This window comes from Nerophis lumbriciformis, linkage group LG04, assembly GCF_033978685.3.
Source record: "Nerophis lumbriciformis linkage group LG04, RoL_Nlum_v2.1, whole genome shotgun sequence".
Classification (NCBI taxonomy): domain Eukaryota; kingdom Metazoa; phylum Chordata; class Actinopteri; order Syngnathiformes; family Syngnathidae; genus Nerophis; species Nerophis lumbriciformis.
In genome coordinates, this window is record NC_084551.2 from 155842 (window position 1) to 182899 (window position 27058).

General features: G+C 38.1%; 1 protein-coding gene across 2 annotated transcripts in view; it reads right to left on the reverse strand.

Annotated features, from left to right (window-relative positions):
- Window positions 1-27058, reverse strand: part of bcl3 (BCL3 transcription coactivator) — an 88278-nt gene that overhangs the window by 11812 nt on the left and 49408 nt on the right. For both annotated transcript variants that reach the window (XM_061947028.1, XM_061947021.1), the window contains exon 7: window positions 8-209. In XM_061947028.1, coding sequence (XP_061803012.1) covers window positions 8-209 — 202 coding nt within the window. The remainder of the gene's footprint in view (window positions 1-7; window positions 210-27058) is intronic.

Below are 27058 nucleotides of genomic sequence, written 5' to 3' on the forward strand. Positions count from 1 at the left end.
TCCTGACCTTCGTAGTTCTTGATCTCCAGGCACGTGGAGGACGCGGGCAGCGAGAGCAGCACAGACAGACAGTCTCCGTGGTTGTACTCGCAGCAAAGGTGCAGCGCCGTCTGGCCGTTGCGGTCCAAAGCGGAAGGGTCCGCCCCGGCCCTCAGCAGAGCATCCACCATGTGCACCTGCCGGGTTATCACTGCCAGGTGAAGAGGGGTCTGTGGAGGTGGAGCAGAAAGAATTACGGATACGGTCTGTTTTTTGCAGTGTTACTCATCAGTTAAAAGTGTCATATAATGTTTTTTCTACATTTAAAACTAGAGATGCTTTAAAATGTAATATCAAAAATTATCTGTATCGGTTTCAAAAAGTCAAATGAATGACTTTTTAAAACGCCGCTGTACGGAGCGGTACACGGACGTAGGGAGAAGTACAGAGCAGTTGCGTCTCCCAGTCAGCAGCCCCTCCCCTCTCCCACACACAACACAGGAGTTGCAGGAGTGTGTTGTTGCCGGTGCTGTAGCCGTGGCTAACAAGCGAGCTCGCTCGGTCACTGACTAACGACACCATGTCTATGGTTTGGGATTATTTTAAAGCAGGGTTGTCAAACTCAAATACAGAGTGGGCCAAAATGTAAAACTGAACAAAGCCGCGGGCCAAGGTTGAACAAATTAACCTTTTAATAGGGACCCAAACAAGTTTTGCATTGAATATTGAACAAGCAAAGATTATATAACTTTATAGTGACATGCAAAATCCAGTTTCAAATAATAATAATAATAATAAAAAAATATCAATGGCATATCAAATACAATTTAAATAAAAATCTAATGCCTCATTTCTATTTGTCAAGACTTGATCTTGAGAGTTTGCTTTTCCGGGATGCAACGGAAAGTTGGCACGGGCGAGACGGGAATGAAGGTACATGATTTATTGAAACACTAGAACTACAAAAAAGGATCAAACCAAAGCGCGCACAGTGGCGGAGAATAAACTATGAAACCAAAAGACTATAGCAAAAAATACAAATGAAAAGCACGCACAGTGGCGGAAACTATGAACAATTAAACAAAACATAAACTGTGGCTTGATAAACAAAAACTTACTTGGCATGGAACCGGCATGAAAAAAGAGCAGCAAGAATCATAAGGGTGTGCAGAAGCATATATGGGGTGAGGTCGTCAGGCCGAACAACAGAAAATGAATGAACTTAAATACTATGGACATGATTAGTGAAAGCAGGTGCGTGACTCAAAACGTGAAACAGGTGCGTGACGTGACAGGTGAAAACTAATGGTTGCTATGGTGACCAGACAAGGGAGTGAAAAGACAGAAACTAAACAAAACATGACTTAAAACAAAACATGATAATACAGACATGACACTATTTGCAGCCTTCTGAGGTAAATATCAACATTAACTTCTTCCACAGGCTAATAAATTAGAAAATAAAATAACAATGAATAAACCAACCATTCAGGACTTTAAACTGCTCAGTTTGCAACACACTGATCTAATCTGATGTGCCCAAGCCAGATACCTGACATCTTTTCTTGGATGCTAGTTCATTAATGTCGGGGCTCAGGCTTTGAGCTGAGGCAACCTTCATTATCGAACGAAGTTGTTCATCAGTCATTATACGTCGTAGTCCACCCGGACCACAGTCTTGGGGGCGTGCTTTAAAGGCACTGCGTTTATTGTCCTCCACGAGCTGTCGTCACGTCTGCTTTTCCAACAACGTGCCGGCTCGATCACAAAATATGTGCGACTTCAGCACGCACACACATGTAAATGCAATGCGTCGGTTGAGGTGGGCGGGGTAGGGGGGGCGGGGTTTGGTGGTAGCGGGGGTGTATATTGCAGCCCGGAAGAGTTAGGGCTGCATGGGAAAGAATGGGAAAGAATTCCACCTGAGAAGCTTCAAAAATGTGTCTCCTCAGTTCCCAAACCTTTACTGAGTGTTGTTAAAAGGAAAGGCCATGTAACACAGTGATGAACATGCCCTTTCCCAATTACTTTGGCACATGTTGCAGCCATGAAATTCTAAGTTAATTATTATTTGCAAAAAATAAATAAAGTTTATGAGTTTGAACATCAAATATGTTGTCTTTGTAGTGCATTCAACTGAATATGGGTTGGAAATGATTTGCAAATCATTGTATTCCGTTTATATTTACATCTAACACAATTTCCCAACTCATATGGAAACGGGGTTTGTATATCCTACAGCACTGTGACCATTATGGTTGCTTGGATCAATGGACTTGAGGGCAAATTGAGCAATGTAGGATAGTCCTGTGTGTCATCCTGCTGATTATTCAGTCAGGACATTTGTGTTTATATAAAACAGCCATTAAAAAGGGAAGTTCCCTTATTTGGACTTTTTCTTTTTTCTTTTTAAAGCTCATATTTGTACAAGTTGCTCAATATGCAGCAACCGGGAAGACATCATTATCTCCAGGTTTCACTTTCGGCCATGGCCTTGCTTAACTGTAGCTGTGTGTTGTCCACCCACAGTCATCCACTCACTTAACTGTAGCTGTGTGTTGTCCACCCACAGTCATCCACTCACTTCACTGTAGCTGTGTGTTGTCCACCCACAGTCATCCACTCACGTTTCTGCAAACATCTTCCGAAGGGACAAGACTATGTGGATATTAATCCACTTCCACAATATCTGGTATCCATCACCAGCATAGTGGCTTTTAAGAATAGACTAGGAGGAGAAGTGTTGCCGAAAGTGATTATTCTAGATTGTACCTAATGTCATGACTGGTTTTATTGATTATTGACTATTTTATTGATTATGGGATGAGCAGTAGAAAATGGATGGATGGTACTTTTTCGTCATTTATTTTTTGTCTTTGGTACACTAATGTGTATATTTAGGCCATCCATCCATCCATCCATCCATTTTCTACCGCTTATTCCCTTTGGGGTCGCGGGGGGCGCTGGAGCCTATCTCAGCTACAATCGGGCAGAAGGCGGGGTACACCCTGGACAAGTCGCCACCTCATCGCAGGGCCAACACAGATAGACAGACAACATTCACACACTAGGGACCATTTAGTGTTGCCAATCAATTTATCCCCAGGTGCATGTCTTTGGAAGTGGGAGGAAGCCGGAGTACCCGGAGGGAACCCACGCAGTCACGGGGAAAACATTCAAACTCCACACAGAAAGATCCCGAGCCCGGGATTGAACCCAAGACTACTCGGGACCTTTGTATTGTGAGGCAGATGCACTAACCCCTCTTCCACCGCTTCACGGTGGCAGAGGGGTTATAGAGGAGATATTTATGCCAGACCTGGGCAAATTAATACACATGTTAAGCTTTTCAATCTGGCCCGCCGGACATTCCCAAATATTTTTTTTAGATCTTTAAGATGTAAAGTGTAGCTGCCATTATGATGTGCAGTCATGTTTTCTAATTACCATACGACTTGAACTATACAACATATTTCAATGGTTGGAATTTGCACTTTTGCATGATATTTTAGTGACAACTGTTGTCCTGATACCAATATTATTTTGATACTTTCCGGTACGTTTCGATACTTTTCTAAATAAAGGGGACCAGAAAAAATTGCGGTATTGGCTTTATTTTAACAAAAAATCTTAGGGTGTGGCAAACCAGTACTTTTCAGAGGCGGTATGGTACCGAATATGATTCATTAGTATCGCGGTACTATACTAATACCCGTATACCGTACAACCCTACTAGTTACTATGGTAATCTACGTCACAGCAGGTCAGATGAGGCACCAAGCAGTGTGGGTGGGGAGCGTTTCCACAGAGTGTTTCCAGAGCGGCTAGCCTGAAATGTGGGTGTCAGGGACAGACATGGAAGGAAGTTTTTACAAGAATTTTCTAAAGCTTAGTGATGTATCAGATGTAGCAGATTGTAGATGTTTTTTGGTTTTTTTACCCTTCACGTTCATATTTCGCTGTGTTTGTTGCATTTTTGTTGCATTTGGCTTGATTGTAATATATGTGGATTGAGAGGGGGTGTGACGTTCATATGTTGTCAATATTCAGGGTTTTATCCTTCATATAAAAAATAAAAATTCCATTCCGTTTTTTAAGGCGGTCTGTCATAACATTTTTAGCATTACATCAGACTTTAGTGTGAGGTTTTGTATTAGTTTTCCTAAAAATAGATATACCGGCCCCCAGAAACATTTTTTTCTCTAAATTTGGCCCCCCGAGTCAAAATAATTGCCCAGGCCTGTTTTAGGCCATTGGTTCTTTGTTTTATTTTTGCAAAAAAAATAAAAATATATGTATATATTTTTATATTGCTCTTTTTATCTTTGGTATGAACATTATTATGTAAACTCGAAGTCATTGTTTTGGTTTTTTTTTGGCTCTTTGTTGTTGTTCTTTTTGTATTACAACATTTTGTTATATGATCATGTTGTACTGCATTTTAATCTTTTGTTTTGTGATTGTGTGATGTTTTTTGCCTGGATCCCAGGAAGAATAGTCTCCACTGCGGTGTAGACTAATAGGGATCCTTAATAAACTAAATAAATAAATAAATACAATTAAACTTACAGTAAGTACAGTGCATCCAGAAAGTATTCACAACGCGTCACTTTTCACACATTTTGTTATGTTACAGACTTATTCCAAAATGGAATACCGTATTTTTCGGAGTATAAGTCGCTCCGGAGTATACGTTGCACCTGCCGAAAATGCATAATAAAGAAGGAAAAAAAACATAAATAAGTCGCACTGGAGTATAAGTCGCATTTTTGGGGGAAATGTATTTGATAAAAGCCAACACCAAGAATAGACATTTGAAAGGCAATTTAAAATAAATAAAGAATAGTGAACAACAGGCTGAATAAGTGTACGTTATATGAGGCATAAATAACCAACTGGTATGTTAACGTAACATATTATGGTAAGAGTCATTCAAATAACTATAACATATAGAACATGCTATACAATCTGTCACTCCTAATCGCTAAATCCCATGAAATCTTATACGTCTAGTCTCTTACGTGAATGAGATCAATAATATTATTTGATATTTTATGGTAATGTGTTAATAATTTCACACATAAGTCGCTCCTGAGTATAAGTCGCAGATGTAACTATGAAAAAAACTGCGACTTATAGTCCGAAAAATACGGTACATACATTTTAGTCCTGAAAATTCTACAAACAATACCCCATATTGACAATGTGAAAAGGTTTTAAAACATTTTTTTGCAAATTTATCGGTAAAGGTACAGTACAGGCCAAACGTTTGGACACACCTTCTCCTCATTCAATGCGTTTTCTGTATTTTCATGACTATTTCCATTGTAGATTGTCACTGAAGGCATCAAAACTATGAATGAACACATGTGGAGTTATGTACTTAACAAAAAAAGGTGAAATAACTGAAAACATGTTTTATATTCTAGTTTCTTCAAAATAGCCACACTTTGCTTTAATTACTTTTTCGCACACTCTTGGCATTCTCTCCATGAGCTTCAAGCACACCTGTGAAGCGAAAACCATTTCAGGCGACTTACCTCTTGAAGCTCTTCGAGAGAATGCCAAGAGTGTGCGAAAAAGTAACCAGTGCAAAGGGTGGCTATTTCATACTTGCCAACCTTGAGACCTCCGATTTCGGGAGGTGGGGGATGGGGGCGTGGTCGGGGGTGGGGCGGGGGGCGTGGTTAAGATATATATATATAAGAAATACTTGACTTTCAGTGAATTCTAGCTATATATATATTTTTTTTAATTACATATATATATATATAAATAAATAAATAAAATAAATACTTGAATTTCAGTGTTCATTTATTTACACATATACACACACATAACACTCATCTACTCATTGTTGAGTTAAGAGTTGAATTGTCCATCCTTGTTCTATTCTCTGTCACTATTTCAGAACACACACATTATACAAATATACATTATAAAATCAATAAGAAAACGGGAGCTCTAATTTGGGAGTCTGAATTAGGATCAGAAGTTCCTATATAAACATTGCGCACTCACGTCGCCTTTTTGTATTGATTACTGCAGCTATGCACTGGATTCATTCACAAATACAAACTACAACTCACAAACACTTTAGAGTTAGGCTCCACCATCAGAATGTGTACTTAAACTTATAAAGATCACATGGATATTATTCAGTGAGTTGATTCACCAAAACTAACCTGTTATACAGGAGGAAAAAGCACACAGGACGTTTCAATTGTTCACAGACTGGTCGCGCTCATCAGAATGACAAGACACTTCCGGTCTGCAGGTGATAGCATTCAATTGGGAAGAAACGCCCTACTGCCCCCTACTGACCAATGTGAATACTGATAAATGTGTAATGACCACAAAATAAAATAAATAAATCAACACAAAAATGTGACACATTATGGGTGGGTCACATATGCATGTACAGTAGATGGCAGTATTGTCCTGTTTAAAAGTGTCACAACATTGCTGTTTACGGCAGACGAACTGCTTTACGGTAGACGGAAACGTGACTGCTGTTGTTGTGTGTTGTTACCGCGCTGGGAGGACGTTAATGAAACTGCCTAACAATAAACCCACATAAGAAACCAAGAACTCGCCCTCGATCATTAGCTGTTTATATTGTGGGAAAGCGGACGTGAGAACAGGCTGTCAACACATCACTCATGTCCGCATGGAGCTGGAGGCGTCCGCCTGAATTTCGGGAGAAAATTTGTCCCGGGAGGTTTTCGGGAGAGGCGCTGAATTTCGGGAGTCTCCCGGAAAATCCGGGAGGGTTGACAAGTATGGGCTATTTTGAAGAAACTAGAATATAAAACATGTTTTCAGTTATTTCACCTTTTTTTGTTAAGTACATAACTCCACATGTGTTCATTCATAGTTGTGATGTGACAATCTACAATGTAAATAGTCATGAAAATAAAGAAAAGGCATTGAATGAGAAGGTGTGTCCAAACATCTGGCCTGCACTGTACATACCGCCGAGCTTGTGGCATCGTGTTGAAAAAGACGTGAGGCTGTAATTGCTGCCAAAGGTGCGTCAACAAAGAATTGAGCAAAGGCTGTGAACATGTGATGATTTCTTCTTTTCTAATTCATTTGCAAAATTCCAAAAGATAAACTTTTCACATTGTCATTATGGGGTATTGTCTGTAGAATTTTGAGGACAAAAATGAATGTATTCCATTTTGGAATAAAGCTGTCACATAACAAAACGTGCAAACACTTTCCAGATGCACTGTGCAATTTAGGGTAGTCAGTGTACAGCTTGTATAGCCGTAAATACTTACAATCCACTGTAAATGAGTCAACAGAAAAGCATTATTGTCTAAACTGGCAACACAAGTAAGATAAGCAAGACGATGGTGTCTTGTGGAGCATGGTGCTGGTAAGATTGTGAGCAACTTCACCCTAAACTTCCTCAGCGAGGCACTTGTTATCTTGGAGGTGTGTTCGGGCTCCTTATCATGTCAGAAAAATGCAACGCGGCCCAGTTTCTGTTTCACAATGTCACCGTTCATGTCGCAATTCGTGCTTCCTTTTAATAAACCGCAGCTCCACAGACCCAGCAGCATTCGTGCAGCCCCAGAGCATGAACAATAAGGTTGTTTGAATCAAATTAAGACGGTGTAAGAAAGCTCCTTGCAAAAAATGCTAAATTGTTCTTTACGACAAACCCAGCATGGAGCACTTCACTCAACACAGACGTCGTAACGCCATCAAAGCTCACCTCAAGGTACCACAGTGAGGTGATTGAAGAAAAGTAGAAATATGATGAATCTATTTGTGGCAGCATCGGACAAAGTTATGTTCATTTTTACTTAAACACATAAATGTGGTGCGTTCAAGGAACCTTGCAGAGGCGTTATTAGTTTTTAACCCCCAACAGATGCACTAATAATTATGATTATAATCATTATGATCATTTCTATCCACTAATCGGGATGGGTACCTTGCACATTTGAACTATTACTGTCAGAACTAAGTTGTCACAAAACTTTGTGTTTCAATGAGTTCCTGGCGCGCAAACAAAAGCTGTCTTTGATCTTACCAATCAAATGGCTTGTAAAACTCCACTGTGTAGGATGGGAAGCGACATGAAGGTGTCGGTTTCTTTGATGTATTGTAATCCACAGGAAGATTTTGTCTTGACCCGAGATCTACAAAGCGGAAATGAAGCAGGGCCTGACCCCCCTCCAGGCACCTGTTCTTTGAACTGTTTTGTGACCAAAGGCAGCAGCTGTTTACGACCCCCGTCCCTTTAGCTGTTGCCATGTAATCGGGGAAAGTCCAAATAAAAGAGGAGGCATACAATCTTTCGTCAGAGCGGGATGGTACACTGTACAAGGGTACAGGTCTCCGCGTTTCTCCTCATTGAGCCAAATTTAATTCTGTCTCTGTTTAATTCCTTGCTTCTTTGTCTGTTTAATAGATAATATTTAATAGACCTACTCAGTGGCCGAGTGGTTAGAGTGTCCGCCCTGAGATCGGTAGGTTGTGAGTTCAAACCCCGGCCGAGTCATACCAAAGACTATAAAAATGGGACCCATTACCTCCCTGCTTGGCACTCAGCATCAAGGGTTGGAATTGGGGGTTAAATCACCAAAAATGATTCCCGGGCGCGGCACCGCTGCTGCCCACTGCTCTCCTCACCTCCCAGGGGGTGATCAAGGGGATGGGTCAAATGCAGAGGACAAATTTCACCACACCTAGTGTGTGTGTGACAATCATTGGTACTTTAACTTTAACTTTAATAGATGTCATCGGTGTTTGAACCTGACAATTACAGTACCTGGTAATGATATATGATATATTTTTATTTCAAATATGCAAAAAAACAAGAGCAAGCCTGATCCAGTTTATATTATATATAAAAAAAAACCTAATGAAAGCCACCTTTAACATTCTAAAACTGTGTCAGAAAATACTTGGAATCAACCCAATGACATCTGTAAATCAACCGCTTTGGTACAATCCTAATATCATAATTAATAAAAATGTCTGAAAAAAAACAATACAATTGGGTCAAGGAATTGAGAGCCTCTTTATGGACTCAGTAATGTGCTCTGCTTGCCTTGTTTTTGGCTGTTGGAACCGTTCAAAACGTGAAAAGGTAGCAGTCCAAGGTAGCAGATCGATTCGAAGATACTCCGTTAAAGGTTTGTTTGATTTATTTTTAACGTTTAGTATTTCCTACTCAAGTATTATTTGGATATTATTTGTATTTTATCTTGTTTCGGAGCACCAGATAGTTCAACATGTCTGGGAACGCCGTGACCAACGTATAATCCTTGAGATCACTTGACAAATCAATTTTTTTGTCGACATACAGTATAGGAAAATATTTAATTGCATTGTTTGATTTGTAGCTTGTATCTGCTTTGAGTGGTAAGATCTAGGCCCCTGGCGTACGCAGATAGTTCGCGGCACAGTAGCCATTATGGTTTGGCGGGCCACCACTTTGTTTACTTCCGTTCAAAATTCATGTGACGGAATACAACCTATAAATTGTCCTTTTTAAGAGAGGCTAAATATTTACAGAAAAAAACAATACAATGGGTCAAGGAACTGAGAGCCTCTTTATGGACTCAATCCAGTAATGTGCTATGCTTGCCTTGTTTTTGGCTGTTGGAACCGTTCAAAACGGGAAAAGGTATTAGTCCAAGGTATCAGATCAAGTCGAAGACACTTCGTTACAGGTTTGTTTGATTTATTTTTAACCTTTAGTATTTCCTATTCAAGTATTATCTTGATATTATTTGTATTTTATCTTGTTTCAGAGTTCTTAAAACCCATTTTTGCTACATGTGTTCCGCACAGTACCAACTCGACCAGTCTAAATAAAAGAACTAAAATCAAAGCAAAAGATAAAAGAGATAAGCTTTTACCAAAGGCAGCAATCATAAATGTAGATTCAGACCATAAACAATGTTGACATCTATAGTTATATGTTGATAAAGATGGGGAAAAACATGCGTACTCGTAAACGGTGCATGCAACAACAATAAGGCAACAAACATCAGTAGATGCAAAGTGAAATCATGAAATGCAACCTTACCCGAGCAATAACAATGCATATTTATCCGGGAGGGTCTTGATACCAATTTCCTTGACCCAGCCACACACAAAGAAGTTGTAGACCTCCATGCTTTTCCAAGTTTTTATCTGTTTTGTCGTGTAGAACGATGTCTGGGAATGCGACCGACGAATAATCCTTGGGATCACTCGACAAATCCATTTTTTTGTTAACGTATAGGAAAAAATGTCATTGCATTCTTTGATTTTTAGCTTGTATCTGCTTTGAGTGGTAAGATCTAGGCCCCTGGCGTACGCAGATAGTTCGCGGCACAGTAGCCATTATGGTTTGGCGGGCCACCACTTTGTTTACTTCCGTTCAAAAGTCATGTGACGGAATACAACCTATAAATTGTCCTTTTTAAGAGAGGCTAAATATTTACAGAAAAAAACAATACAATGGGTCAAGGAATTGAGAGCCTCTTTGTGGACTCAATCCAGTAATGTGCTATGCTTGCCTTGTTTTTGGCTGTTGGAACCGTTCAAAACGCAAAAAGGTAGCAGTCCGAGGTAGCAGATCGAGATGAAGATGCTCCTTTAAGGTTTGTTTGATTTATTTTTAACCTTTAGTATTTCCTATTCAAGTATTATCTTGATATTATTTGTATTTTATCTTGTTTCGGAGTTCTTAAAACCCATTTTTGCTACATGTGTTCCGCACAGTACCAACTCGACCAGTCTAAATAAAATAACTAAAATCAAAGTAAAACATAAAAGAGTTAAGCTTTTACCAAAGGCAGCAATCATAAATGTAATGGTGCATGCAACAACAATAAGGCAACAAACATCAGTAGATGCAAAGTTAAATCATGAAATGCAACCTTACTCGAGCAAAAACAATGATACCAATTTCCTTGACCCAGCCACACACAAAGAAGCTGTAGACCTCCATGCTTTTCCAAGTTTGTATCTGTTTTGTCCTGTAGAATGATGTCTGGAGCACCAGATAGTTCAACATGTCTGGGAACGCGAACTATGTATAATCCTTGGGATCGCTCCACAAATCCCATTTTTTTGTTAACGTATAGAAAAAGATTTCATTGCATTGTTTGATTTTTAGCTTGTAACTGCTTTGAGTGGTAAGATCTAGGCCCCTGGCGTACGCAGATAGTTCGCGGCACAGTAGCCATTATGGTTTGGCGGGCCACCACTTTGTTTACTTCCGTTCAAAAGTCACGTGACGGAATACAACCTATAAATTGTCCCTTTTAAGAGAGGCTATATATTTCCCGAAAAAAACCAATACAATGGGTCAAGGAACTGAGCGCCTCTTTATGGACTCAATCCAGTAATGTGCTTTGGTTTCCTTGAAACGTGTGACTCAGTCCCCAGCACACAAACGTGCACGACATTGCCGTCATTTGTATGCAACCGTGGTTTATTGGCAGCGATAAGCCTCGTCACATACTGACATCCTGACCTCACGCAAACACTTGTGATCTGCTATCGAGGGAGGAACTGACCCGTAACCCGCTCCATTTTTAGACCTTCTAGGACCTTCCGAATAGAGGCTTCCTGTAAAAAGCCGTCAGCGTGTGACTAAAACAAAACTGGAGCATCGATAATAGGAAGCGTGTGTGTGTGTGTGTGTGTGTGTGTGTGTCGGGGGTGGGTGGTGGTGGTGGGGGAGGTGGAGTTGTGTGTGGAAGCCCCAAGAGCAAAGAGGGAAAATCCCTCATCTTTCCCTGATTTGTGTACTCTCACATTCCTTGGAGATGAGCGGACTGATATCGGGCTGATATCATCATGAGGCAGATACTGACGAGCACACTGCAAAAACTGAAATCTAAGTAAGATGAAATATCTCAAATAAGGGTGATATTTGCTTATTTTCTGTCTGATAAGATCATTCTTCTCACTAAGCAGATTTGATGTTAGAGTGTTTTACTTGTTTTAAGGGTTTTGGTCCTAAATGATCTCAGTAAGATATTACAGCTTGTTGCTGAGATGTGATGACCTATATTGAGTAAAACATGCTTGAAACTAGAATATCAACACTCACAAAGTATAAAACTACTTTTTTAAAGTAATCATTTCTTATTTCAAGCATGAAAAAAAAAACATTTAACATGTGACATTTCTAACAATTTTGAACAGAAATAGTTCATGCACATTCAGGTCAATTCTTCAAAATTACAATAAAAACAAATGTGGCCGGGGGCCGGGCTGTATATATGCGCACTAATTGACTGAAAGAGCACGCACTTGGCACGATGATGTCTAGATAATGTTTCTGATGTTTAGATAATTGATACTTCAAACTTGCATAAATAAATATTTAAGGAATATAACATAACTTGACTTCTGAGAGCTTCAAAATGTAAATAATAAAATGTTAAAGTTGTTGATAAACAAGCAATTATTTGAATAATTAAATATGGTCATTTTAAATGAATTATTATGATCATTTAAAATTAATTATTTCAAAAATGTTTATTTTAATGTATAATTCTATGGCTGGATGTAATAAGGAGTCAGAAAAAATACAAATAAAAATATAATTAATTTTGATGTTTTTAGCAAAATATAGTAAACATTTATTTTTATTTTTTTTAAATTAATATATATATTTATTTTTAGGTAAGATAAACATAATAATACAATTTATCTCTAGTCTGGATGATTTAGTTTAGTTCTCCCGTCATGAAAACAGGCTGTCCTCACTCAGGTCCGCATGGAGCTGGAGGGGGCGTGGCCTCCAGCTCCGGCTGAAAATCGGGAGATTTTCGGGAGAATATTTGTCCCGGGAGGTTTTCGGGATAGGCGCTGAATTTCGGGAGTCTCCCGGAAAATTCGGGAGGGTTGACAAGTATGTTTTAGACAATATGATTTGCCTGAGCGGCTAGGAGACCCCGAGAGTAGCAAGCGCTTGCCTTTCCATTAAAAACAATAAATTAGTTTTTAGCATAAGTTTTCTGGTTTCAAGAAATGTAATGCCGAGCGCATATCATTATGTCAAGATAATGGCACTAGCATTTACTTCATTTAAGAATATTTTTCAACATATTAAGCAAAAAGGTCTTTTTTTTCTACCAAGAAAAGTGCACTTGTTATTAGTGAGAATATACTTATTTTAAGGTATTTTGGGGTTCATTGAGGTTAGCTAATTTGACTTGTTTTGAAAAGTCTCGACAAGCCAAATTTTCTTGTTCTATTGGCAGATCATTTTGCTTAGTTCAAGTAAAATACCCCTCATTTAAAAAAAAAAATGTCTCTTGTTTTTGAACACTGACTTTTTGCAGTGTGACGAGCAGTTACTGACGACTCGATGCAATAGCGACTTGGTGATAGACGCAAGCAGGGAAAGTCCCTGCCAACCACCCGGCGAACCACAGGTATGTTATGAAACAGGCCTAAGCAAGAAGAGGAGAGGGGAGGGCGGTCATGTGACTTCTCGGAAGGAGGACATTGAAGTGCAAATGAGTGCAAGAATAAAAACACAAAGGAGTGTGTTTCATGAGTGTCTAGTTTCCATCTGTTTGATCTAAAATATACATATGTACGTTTATTTTAACTTACTAAATTCAGTTTGTTTTCATTGCCATTATCTTTCTTTTTTCTGGGTTCAGCAAAGCATGGAGGCAGAGCAGCATAACACACTGCAAAAACTGAAATATAAGTAAGATGAAATATGTCAAATAAGGGTGATATTTGCTTATTTTCTGTCTGATAAGATAATTCTTCTCACTAAGCAGATTTTATGTTAGAGTGTTTTACTTGTTTTAAGGGTTTTGGTCCTAAATGATCTCAGTAAGATATTACAGCTTGTTGCTGAGATTTGATGACCTATATTGAGTAAAACATGCTTGAAACTAGAATATCAAGTGTTGCAAAGCTGTGTCATAAGACTACTTTTTTAAAGTAATACTTTTTTACTTCAAGCATGAAAAAAAATAATCCTGATGCCGAGCGCATATCATTATGTCAAGATAATGGCACTAGCATTTATTTAATTTAAGAATATTTTTCAACATATTGAGCAAAAAGGTTTCTTTTTTTTCTACCAAGAAAAGTGCACTTGTTATTAGTGAGAATATACTTATTTTAAGGTATTTTTGGGTTCATTGAGGTTAGCTAATTTTACTTGTTTTGGAAAGTCTTGACAAGCCAAATTTTTATGTTCAATTCGCAGATAATTTTTTGCTTAGTTCAAATAAAATACCCCTACTTTTATTTAATTTTTTTTTTGTTTTTGAACACTGACTTTTTGCAGTGCATGCACAGGGGAACCCGCTTAAGTCAAGTCGACATATACATCCATCCATCCATTTTCTACCGCTTATTCCCTTTGGGGTCGCGGGGGGCGCTGGAGCCTATCTCAGCTACAATCGGGCGGAAGGCGGGGTACACCCTGGACAAGTCGCCACCTCATCGCAGGGCCAACACAGATAGACAGACAACATTCACACTCACATCCACACACTAGGGCCAATTTAGTGTTTCCAATCAACTTATCCCCAGGTGCATGTCTTTGGAGGTGGGAGGAAGCCGGAGTACCCGGAGGGAACCCACGCAGTCACGGGGAGGACATGCAAACTCCACACAGAAAGATCCCGAGCCCGGGATTGAACCCAAGACTACTCAGGACCTTCGTATTGTGAGGCAGATGCACTAACCCCTCTGCCACCGTGAAGCCCCGACATATACATATATATATATATATATATATATATATATATATATATATATATATATATATATATATATATATATATATATATATATATATGTGTTTCCGTGAGGCATAGCAGCATACCATGCACTGTCTTGATCACATGTGTCAAACTCAAGGCCCGGGGGCCATATCTGGCCCGCCACATCATTTTATGTGGCCCGCAAAGGACTGGAATTACCATGCTCCTATTTGTTTCTAAATAGAAAATAAATAAATGTACTGCATGCAATTTCATATATTTTAAACTTCATCTAATGTTGCAAAAAGTATTATATCATCACACATTCCAAGCATCAAAATATGTACTTAAAGATCTGCTTGACTCATGATTTCGTCCATCAAATTGTACAATGTAAAAATTATTTTTCGGTTAAAAAACTGGTAGCTCGGTTGCCAGAATTTTACTGTAAAAACACAAAACAAAATGTGTATTTTTTCATTTACAGTAATACACCGTAAATGTTTTACAGTGAAACAGTAGTAATGTTTTCCCATTTACTAGAGATGTCGGATAATGGCTTTTTTGCCGATATCGTCCAACTCTTGATTACCGATTCCGATATCAACCCATACCGATATACACAGTCGTGGAATGAACACATTATTATGCCTAATTTTGTTGTGATGCCCCGCTGGATGCATTAAACAATGTAACAAGGTTTTCCAAAATAAATCAACTCAAGTTATGGAAAAAAGTGTCAACATGGCACTGCCATATTTATTATTGAAGTCACAAAGTGCATTATTTTTTTTAACATGTCGGTTGAGGTGGGCAGGGGGTAGGGGGTAGCGGGGGGTGTATATTGCAGCGTCCCGGAAGAGTTAGTGCTGCAAGGGGTTCTGGGTATTTGTTCTGTTGTGTTTATGTTGTGTTACGGTGCGGATGTTCTCCCGAAATGTGTTTGTCATTCTTGTTTGGTGTGGGTTCACAGTGTGGCGCATATTTGTAACAGTGTTAAAGTTGTTTATACGGCCACCCTCAGTGTGACCTGTATGGCTGTTGACAAAGTATGTTTGCATTCACTTGTGTGTGTGTGAAAAGCCGTAGATATTATGTGATTGGGCAGTGCCTTTAAGGTTTATTGGCGCTCTGTACTTCTCCCTACGTCCGTGTACACAGCGGCCTTTTAAAAAGTCATAAATGTTACCTTTTGAAACTGATACCGATAATTTTGAAATGAATACCAATAATTTCCGATATTACATTTTAAAGCATTTATCGGCCGATAATATCGGCAGTCCGATTTTATCGGACATCCCTACCATTTACATTTACAGGAGACATTGTAAAAAGAAGTAGTTTAACAGCCCTGGTCTTGACTGAAGAAACTGTGACATCAAAAATAACAGTTTTTGATTAATGACATTTATTAATAGATGGAATTAGTTCCCTCCGTTACATTAGCATAGTCTTTGTTGTACTGTGGGTGGAGTGTGTATGTCCTGATTAAAGTCTAAAAAGACATTCTGATGCCACTGCGCTCTTATAGTCCTTGAATTTGTCTTTTTCTTCGGGGTGTAACGGTACACAGAAATTTGGGTTTGGTACGTACCTCGGTTTAGAGGTCACGGTTCGGCTCATTTTCTGTACAGTCAGAAAACAACAAAATATACATTTTTTGGTTATTTATTTAGCAAATGTGTAAAGAATGGCATAACATACATATACACACAGGGTCCATTGCCAGGGTTAAAGTAGTCAACATATATCAAATAAAAACTAAATAAGATAAGGCTCAGAATGGTTTCTTAACAAAACCTTTCTACATATAAAGTGCTTTTTTTGATGAATTGATTGAGACTTTTATTAGTAGATTGCACAGTACAGTACATATTCCGTACAATTGACCACTAAATGGTAACACCCCAATAAGTTTTTCCACTTCTTTAAGTCGGGGTCCACGTTAATCAACATTAAACTGCCTCAAGTTGTTGCTCAGATTAAATTAAATGACACAACTTTTCTTCTACATATAAAAAGTGTAACATTAAACAGTTTCAAGTCAACTCAGCCTCAGATGAACTTTTCTTTCCCCCCCCCCAGCCTGGCTAACTTGGCAGTAAGATGATATATGGGCTCATTGTTCTTCCACAATAGAAGTGGCTCAAAATCTACTTTTCAATGCAATATGGTCGTAAATCTGCTGCTACAAAAACATTTGTTATTGCTTGAGCCCTGCCTGACTCGCCGAGGAGAGGCTGCTTGAATGCGGTGGTGACGCTTCAAATGGGTTAGCATGTTTGACGTGTTGTCAGAAGCAGCTGCTGAACAATGTCGGCAAACCTCCGTCCTCCATTGTTATATCGCACCGAAGTGTTCCTAAACGGGAGATCTTAACGAGGCAGGAGGGTCTTCCAGCTCTGGCGTTTACATGTTGTCCTAGCCCGGTCCTTGCTAGCATGCCGTGTGTTGTGCCTCGGTGTGCATTGTTTACACCAGTGTTTTTCAACCACTAGTGTGCCGTGAGATACAGTCTGGTGTGCCGTGGGAGATATCTTATTTCACCTATTTGGGTTAAAAATATTTTTTGCAAAGCAGTAATTATAGTCTGCAAATGATGTGTTGTTGTTGAGTGTCGGTGCTGTCTAGAGCTCGGCAGAGTAACCGTGTAATACTCTTCCATATCAGTAGGTGGCAGCAGGTAGCTAATTGCTTTGTAGATGTGGGAAACAGTGGGAGGCAGTGTGCAGGTAAAAAGGTGTCTAATGCTTAAACCAAAAATAAACAAAAGGTGAGTGCCCCTAAGAAAAGGCATTGAAGCTTAGGGAAGGCTATGGAGAACGAAACTAAAACGGAACTGGCTACAAAGTAAACAAAAACAGAATGCTGGACGACAGCAAAGACTTACTGTGGAGCAAAGACGGCGTCCACAAAGTACATCCGAACATGACATGACAATCAACAATGTCCCCACAAAGAAGGATAAAAACAACTGAAATATTCTACACACAGGAAAACAGCAAAAAAGTCCAAATAAGCCAGGGTGTGATGTGACAGGTGGTGACAGTACACCTACTTTGAGACAATAACTATTATTGATGCATGGTTAGTTATGCTTTAAATTCATATCCAACAATTGCGACAACGACTTTTTACTGTCAAATGAGTTTCGTTTTTTTTGTGATTTCTGCTGGTGGTGTGCCTCCGCATTTTTTCAATGCAGAAAATGTGCCTTGGCTCAAAAAAGGTTGAAAAACACTGGTTTACACAACGTGCGGTACGCTACTTAATATGTCCGTGTGGAAACTGGTTCGGTACACCTCCGAACCAAACCGAAACCCACGTACCGAAACGGTTCAATACAAATACACGTACCGTTACACCCCTACTTTTTCTACATCTTTCTGTTTTTTCTAAGGCGGTCATAACGTTTTTATTGTGAGGTATTGTCATACTTGCCAACATTGAGACCTCCGATTTCGGGAGGTGGGGGGCGTGGTCAGGGGTGGGGCAGGGCGTGGTTGGGGGCGTGGTTAAGAGGGGAGGAGTATATTGACAACTAGAATTCACCAAGTCAAGTATTTCATATATATATATATATATATATATATATATATATATATATACTGTATATATATATATATATATCTACATCCTGAAAATATGCAAACAAAACTGTGTTTAGATAATTGATACTTCAAACTTGTATAAATAAATCTTAAGGAATATAACATATCTTGACTTCTGAGAGCTTCAAAATGTAATGAATAAAATGTTAAAGTTGTTGATAAACAAGTAATTATTTTAATAATTAAATATGGTCATTTTAAATGAATTATTATGATAATTTATAATTAATTATTTCAAATATGTTTATTTTAATGTATCATTCTATGACTGGATGTAATAAGGAGTCAGAAAAAATACAAATAAAAATAAAATTAATTTTGATGTTTTTAGCAAAATATAGTAAAAATGTATTTAGTTTTTTTTTTTTTTAAATTAACAAATATATTTATTTTTAGGTAAGATAAACATAATAATACAATTTATCTCTAGTCTGGATGATTTAGTTCTTGTCACCCTGTTGTCCTCCCGTCATGAAAAAAGGCTGTCCTCACTCAGGTCCGCATGGAGCTGGAGGGGGCGTGGCCTCCAGCTCCAGCTGAAAATCGGGAGATTTTCGGGAGAATATTTGTCCCGGGAGGTTTTCGGGAGAGGCGCTGAATTTCGGGAGTCTCCCGGAAAATTCGGGAGGGTTGGCAAGTATGGGTATTGTATTATCCATCCCATCCATATTCTACCGCTTATTCCCTTTGGGGTCGCGGGGGGCGCTGGAGTCTATCTCAGCTACAATCGGGCGGAAGGCGGGGTATTGTATTAGTGTTCCTAAAAATCAGATAAAGCGGCCCCCAGACAACATTTTTTTCTCTAAATCCACCCCCGCCCCCCGAGTGAAAATAATTGCCCAGGCCTGGTGTACAGCATGCTAGTGTGTGTGGGAGTATCAAACAGCTGTCATACTGCACTAGTTAGGGGGCAATGGAGTACTTGCAGTATTGTTCATGAAGGACACCGATAGTAACGCTTTGTCAAAAAGCTCCATGTGCACAACCACAGAAAGTCAGGATTGGTCAGCAGTATTAGAAATATTTCTCTTCTATATCAGACACATCACCATTTTTATCCCAATACACAACGGGCATGTGGTGAAGTCAGAAGGGCATCGTACCAAGTTAGTGTGTGAGAAAAAAAGAAGGATTGTTTTCATGCATGGGGCAGACAGGATATCACAAACGCTACAGCGATGAGAAAAGGCAGATCCGGTGTTATTTCTGGTAAGCGAGAGAGGCGTCGATGAGGTGAAACCTCCGACACCGTGAAGCTCTGCATGCCTCGGGTGGGGTCTAGGTTTGGAAAGGATGCAAAACAACCCTTGAAGGTTGGCTTTTACTTACCTTGGCAGCACAATGGTCAAAACATATTGATGAGCTTGATTAACACTGCAAAAACTGAAATCTAAGTAAGATGAAATATGTCAAATAAGGCTGATATTTGCTTATTTTCTGTCTGATAAGATCATTATTCTCACTAAGCAGATTTTATGTTAGAGTGTTTTACTTGTTTTAAGTGTTTTGCTCCTAAATGATCTCAGTAAGATATTACAGCTTGTTGCTGAGATTTGATGACCTATATTGAGTAAAACATGCTTGAAACTAGAATATCAAGTGTTGCAAAGCTGTGTCATCAACACTCACAAGTAGAAAACTACTTATTTAACTAATCATTTCTTACTTCAAGCATGAACAAAAAAATCATGATTTTGACACAAATGTGTCTCATAATTAAAACAGATGACAGCCAAATGGACTTTGCCGTTTTATTTTCAATGAAACAATAGAAAATAGGTACTCATATAGTAGTACAGTTGGCACAGTACAGTAAACGGACGGTTAATATTTAAACATTTAACATTTCAAACTATTTTGAACAGAAATAGTTCATGCACATTCAGATAAATTCCTCAAAATTACAATTAAAAATGTTTTGGCTGTATATATGCACACTAATTGACTGAAAGAGCACGCACATGTTATCCATGGAAAAATGGATTTTTAGACAATATGATTTGCCTGAGCGGCTAGGAGACCCCGAGAGTAACAAGCACTTGCCTTGTTACCTTTCCATTCAAAACAATAAATTAGTTTTTAGTATAAGTTTGCTGGTTTCAAGAAATGTAATGCCGAGCGCATATCATTATGTCAAGATAATGGCACTAGCATTTACTTCATTTAAGAATATTTTTCAACATATTGAGCAAAAAGGTCTTGTTTTTTTCTACCAAGAAAAGTGCACTTATTATTAGGGAGAATATACTTATTTTAAGGTATTTTGGGGTTCATTGAGTTTAGCTAATTTGACTTGTTTTGGAAAGTCTTGACAAGCCAAATGTTCTTGTTCTATTGGCAGATAATTTTGCTTAGTACAAATAAAATGCCCCTCATTTTTTTTTTCTTGTTTTTGAACACTGACTTTTTGCAGTGAACAAGTTAAAAAACGTATTGGGGTGTTACCATTTAGTGGTTAATTGTACGGAATATGTACTTCACTGTGCAATCTACTAATAAAAGCTTCAATCAATCAACCAAAGCTTGCTCAAAGATGCAAGAAAATATCATTATTTTATGTAAATTGGTCAAATTTTCAAAATATGACCACCGCAGACAGGCCCAGCATAATGACGCTAATCATTTGACGCCAGCGTAACAACTGCCTTCACTTGTATCTGCTTCTTCCATAGTTTGATCACAGGACATACAAACAGCGCCAATATTTATCAAATTTGTTCGAAATTTCAGTGCAATGCCTTCTTTTTTCCATCTTCCTTCATGCACAGTCTCAACTAAAGAAGCAAAGAAATGGCAAATCACCACTTTCACGTGTCATTTTTATCTAGTTAATTCATTTTAACATTTTAAAAAGTACAAAGTTAAATGAAAATAAATTATATTTATTGCTGACCGTGATATCCGAATTTCTGCAAAGCACAGATTCTAATTAGAATCGAATATTTTTCATAAGTAGAGCATAAATAACTGTTGAGGACATCCTAGATATGGGTTTTAACATTATTAGAGCCCTCTAAATGTGAAATAACATCCATAAAAAATAATATCCATACATTTTACACTTCTTTTACCCAATATAGTGGACATAATGACCATCTGCTATACAGTACAGCACTTTAGATTGTTTTATTTTAAGTTCATTTGGCCATTTTCATGGTTTAAATGCCTAATTTTGGTGGAAAATATGTAAATTTCACTTAATTATGCATATGTCTGACTAATGATAGGCCGTAGTCTAATGCGAAACAGTGAAGAACAGGCATATCATGCACAGTCTCAACTAAAGAGGCAAAGAAATGGCAAATTACCACTTTCACGTGTCATTTTTATCTAGTTAATTCATTTTAACATTTTAAAAAGTAAAAAGTTAAATGAAAAGAAATGACATTTATTGCTGACCGTGATATCCAAATTTCTGCAAAGCACAAATTCTTATTTGAATCGAATATTTTTCATAGGTAGAGCATAAAAAACTGTTGAGGACATTCTAAATATGAGTTTTAGCATTATTAGAGCCCTCTAAATGTGAAATAACATCTATAAAAAATAATATCCATACATTTTACACTTGTTTTACCCAATATAGTGGACATAATGACCATCTGCTATACAGTACAGCACCTTACATTTTTTTATTTTAAGTTCATTTGGCCATTTTCATGGTTTAAATGCCTCATTTTGGTGGAAAATATGTACATTTCACTTAATTATGCATATGTCTGACTAATAATAGGCCGTAGTCTAATGCGAAACAGTGAAGAACAGGCATATCATGCACAGTCTCAACTAAAGAGGCAAAGAAATGGCAAATTACCACTTTCACGTGTCATTTTTATCTAGTTAATTCATTTTAACATTTTAAAAAGTACAAAGTTAAATGAAAAAAAAAACAATTTATTGCTGACCGTGATATCCGAATTTCTGCAAAGCACAAATTCTTGTTTTAATCGAATATTTTTCATACGTAGAGCATAAAAACTGTTGAGGACATCCTAAATATGGGTTTTAACATTATTAGAGCCAAAAAAAGGACACATTCAGGTTTGGTGCATATTTTGAATCAGAATAACATGAACTGCATGCACTGCAAAAAGTCAGTGTTCAAAAACAAGAAATTAAATAAAAAAAATGAGGGGTATTTTACTTGAACTAAGCAAAATGATCTGCCAATAGAACAAGAACATTTGGCTTGTCAAGACTTTCCAAAACAAGTCAAATTAGCTAACCTCAATGAACCCCAAAATAGCTTAAAATAAGTATATTCTCACTAATAACAAGTGCACTTTTCTTGGTAGAAAAAAAGAGACCTTTTTGCTCAATATGTTGAAAAATATTCTTAAATGAAGTAAATGCTAGAGCCATTATCTTGACATAATGATATGCGCTCGGCATCAGGATTTTTTATTTCATGCTTGAAATAAGAAATGATGACTTTAAAAAAGTAGTTTTATACTTGTGAGTGTTGATGACACAGCTTTGCAACACTTGATATTCTAGTTTCAAGCATGTTTTACTCAATATAGGTCATCAAATCTCAGCAACAAGCTGTAATATCTTACGGAGATCATTTAGGAGCAAAACACTTAAAACAAGTAAAACACTAACATAAAATCTGCTTAGTGAGAAGAATGATCTTATCAGACAGAAAATAAGCAAATATCAGCCTTATTTGAGATATTTAATCGTACTTATATTTCAGTTTTTGCAGTGTGAACCAGGAAGCAAGCTGCTAAGTGCTATTTATATCTGCTTCCTTCATAAAGTGAATCATGGCTATTATAAAGCACTGCAGGAGCTGGAAAGGTGAACTTTTTCACATGATGGTAATGCCCTAAAAAAGAAATTCTGGTGTTATTAATGAGTCAAAAATACAGCAAAGTGCGTGTATGATACTTGGCAGCAATAGCGTGTGACATACAGGTGGTCAGCGTGAGGGGAAAAAAAAGGTAACTTCCAGTCAAAAATGACAAGCCGCCACTACCATGAGACATTGTGCGAGCAGAAGTCGAGGCAGAGCAGGAAACTGAGCGACTTCCTCTTTCATTCTTTTCCATGCCAGCTTCATTAGTAGGGTGAGGCAAGGGAATGTGGTTTACCTGTTAAAGCCGCGCGGACGTAAGACGCAGCATTTCGCTTTCGTAGATATGCAGTGGAGTTTTGTTTTTTTCCAAAAATGTAACAATAAATGCAGAAGTTGCCAGATCGAAGACAACATGCACTGCAAAAACTGAAATCTAAGTAAGATAAGGCTGATATTCGCTTATTTTCTGTCTGATAAGATCATTCTTCTCACTAAGCAGATTTGATGTTAGAGTGTTTTACTTGTTTTAAGTGTTTTGCTCCTAAATGATCTCAGTAAGATATTACAGCTTGTTGCTGAGATTTGATGACCTATATTGAGTAAAACATGCTTGAAACTAGAATATCAAGTGTTGCAAAGCTGTGTCATCAACACTCACAAGTACAAACCCTGTTTCCATATGAGTTGGGAAATTGTGTTAGATGTAAATATAAACAGAATACAATGATTTGCTAATCCTTTTCAAGCCATATTCAGTTGAATATGCTACAAAGACAACATATTTGATGTTCAAACTCATAAACTTTTTTTCTTTTTGCAAATAATGATTAACTTTAGAATTTGATGGCAGCAACACGTGACAAAGAAGTTGGGAAAGGTGTCAATAAATACTGATAAAGTTGAGGAATGCTCATCAAACACTTATTTGGAACATCCCACAGGTGAACAGGCTAATTGGGAACAGGTGGGTGCCATGATTGGGTATGAAAGTAGATTCCATGAAATGCTCAGTCATTCACAAACAAGGATGGGGCGAGGGTCACCACTTTGTCAACAAATGCCTGAGCAAATTGTTGAACAGTTTAAGAAAAACCTTTCTCAACCAGCTATTACAAGGAATTTAGGGATTTCACCATCTACGCTCCGTAATATCATCAAAGGGTTCAGAGAATCTGGAGAAATCACTGCACGTAAGCAGCTAAGCCCGTGACCTTCCATCCCTCAGGCTGTACTGCATCAACAAGCGACATCAGTGTGTAAAGGATATCACCACATGGGCTCAGGAACACCTCAGAAACCCACTGTCAGTAACTACAGTTGGTCGCTACATCTGGAAGTGCAAGTTAAACCTCTCCTATGCAAGGCGAAAACCGTTTATCAACAACACCCAGAAACGTTGTCGGCTTCTCTGGGCCTGAGCTCATCTAAGATGGACTGATACAAAGTGGAAAAGTGTTCTGTGGTCTGACGAGTCCACATTTCAAATTGTTTTGGAAACTGTGGACGCCGTGTCCTCCGGACCAAAGAGGAAAAGAACCATCCGGATTGTTATAGGCGCAAAGTGTAAAAGCCAGCATGTGTGATGGTATGGGGGTGTATTAGTGCCCAAGACATGGGTAACTTACACATCTGTGAAGGCGCCATTAATGCTGAAAGGTACATACAGGTTTTGGAGCAACATATGTTGCCATCTAAGCAACATTACCATGGACGCCCCTGCTTATTTCAGCAAGACAATACCAAGCCACATGTTACATCAACGTGGCTTCATAGTAAAAGAGTGCGGGTACTAGACTGGCCTGCCTGTAGTCCAGACCTGTCTCCCATTGAAAATGTGTGGCGCATTATGAAGCCTAAAATAGCAGAAGGGAGACCCCCGGACTGTTGAACAACTTAAGCTGTACATCAAGCAAGAATGGTAAAGAATTCCACCTGAGAAGCTTCAAAAATGTGTCTCCTCAGTTCTCAAACGTTTACTGAGTGTTGTTAAAAGGAAAGGCCATGTAACACAGTGGTGAACATGCCCTTTCCCAACTACTTTGGCACGTGTTGCAGACATGAAATTCTAAGTTAATTATTATTTGCAAAACATCAAATATGTTGTCTTTGTAGTGCATTCAATTGAATATGGGTTGAAAATGATTTGCAAATCATTGTATTCCGTTTATATTTACATCTAACACCATTTCCCAACTCATATGGAAACGGGTTTACTTCAAGTATGAAAAAAAAAAATCATGAAGCCGAGCGCATATCATTATGTCAAGATAATGGCACTAGCATTTACGTAATTTAAGAATATTTTTCAACATATTGAGCAAGAAAGTCTCTTTTTTTTTTCCTACCAAGAAAAGTGTTATTAGTGAGAATATACTTATTTGAAGGTATTTTTGGGTTCATTGAGGTTAGCTAATTTGACTTGTTTTGGAAAGTCTTGACAAGCCAAATGTTCTTGTTCTATTGGCAGATCATTTTGCTTTGTTCAAATAAAATACCCCTCATTTTAGTATTTTTTTCCCTTGTTTTTGAACACTGACTTTTTGCAGTGTATGCACAGGGGAACCCGCTTAAGTCGACAACCAGTCAACACGTCAAGTCGACTTTTGACATATACAGTGCATGCGAAAAGTATTCACAGCGCTTCACTTTGTTCTGTTACAGCCTTACTCCGAAAGTGTAATACATGAATGTTTGTCCTCAAAATTCTACAGATAATAACCCCATAATGACAATGTGAAAAGTTATTTTATTTTGCAAATATATTCAAACAAAAAAATCTCATGTACATAAGTATTCACAGCAAACAACTCCATCAGTGGGAGGAACGTTGTTTTTTTTCTGTATTCATCTTAGTCCAGTCAGGGAGGTGACCAACAACCCAATGGTCACTCTGTGAAGAGAGAAGAACCTTCCAGAAGGACAAGCATCTCTGCAACAATCCACCAATCAGGCCTGAATGGTATAGTGGCCAGACGGAAGCCATTTCTTATGAAAAAAAGTTTTCCAAAATGGAACTGAAAGACTCTCAGATCATGAGAAACAAAATTGAAAGAAAGATTGAACTCTTTGGCGTGAATGTTTGGGGGGAACCAGGCAGCGCTCACCACCAGGCCAATACCATCCATACAGTGAAGCATGGTGGTGGCAGCATCATGCTGTGGGGATGCTTTTTAGCGGCAGGAAGTGGGAAAAACTAGTCAGGATGGAGGGAAAGATGAATGCAGCAATGTACAGAGACATCCTGGATGAAAAACAACGTTCAAACTGATGGAGCTTGAGAGGTGCTGCAAAGAGGAATGGTTGCCAAAGATAAGTGTGCCAAACTTGTTGCATCGTATTCAAAAAGACTTGAGGCTGTAATTGCTGCCAAAGGTGCATCAACAAAGTATTGTGCAAAGGCTGTGAATACTTATGTACATGTGATTTTTCTTTTTTAAATACATTTGCAAAGATTAAAAATTGAAAAACTTTTCATATTGTCATTATGAGGTAATCTCTGTATCATTTTGAGGACAAAAATGAATTTATTCCATTTTGGAATAAGGCTGTAACATAAAAATAAAAAATAAAATAGAAGTGCTGTGAATATTTTCCACCGCTTTTTCTCAACATATAATTTAGGAGTCATTTTTGCTCTGTTTATTGTGGTATTGCCAATGTCCTCGTTATTGCTAACAACGACGTAAGCTCTGTCCAGTTACTCAGCATGAATACGTGCACACTTTGTGTTCAGCACAAAATAAGCTTCAAAATAAAAGCATGGCAGTATTAACCTGGATTCTATCATAGCAACTAGCAAAACGTAACCATTTATTTCATTTTTTTTAGTTTTTTTTTAGATTGTTGGCCATTAGAAACTAGATCTGTGCACGTACGAAAGCTTTATTGTCATCGTCATAAAGACATACAACAAAATTACCACAGCAGTTCTTTAATATGAGAATATAATGCCAGTCTTTTTT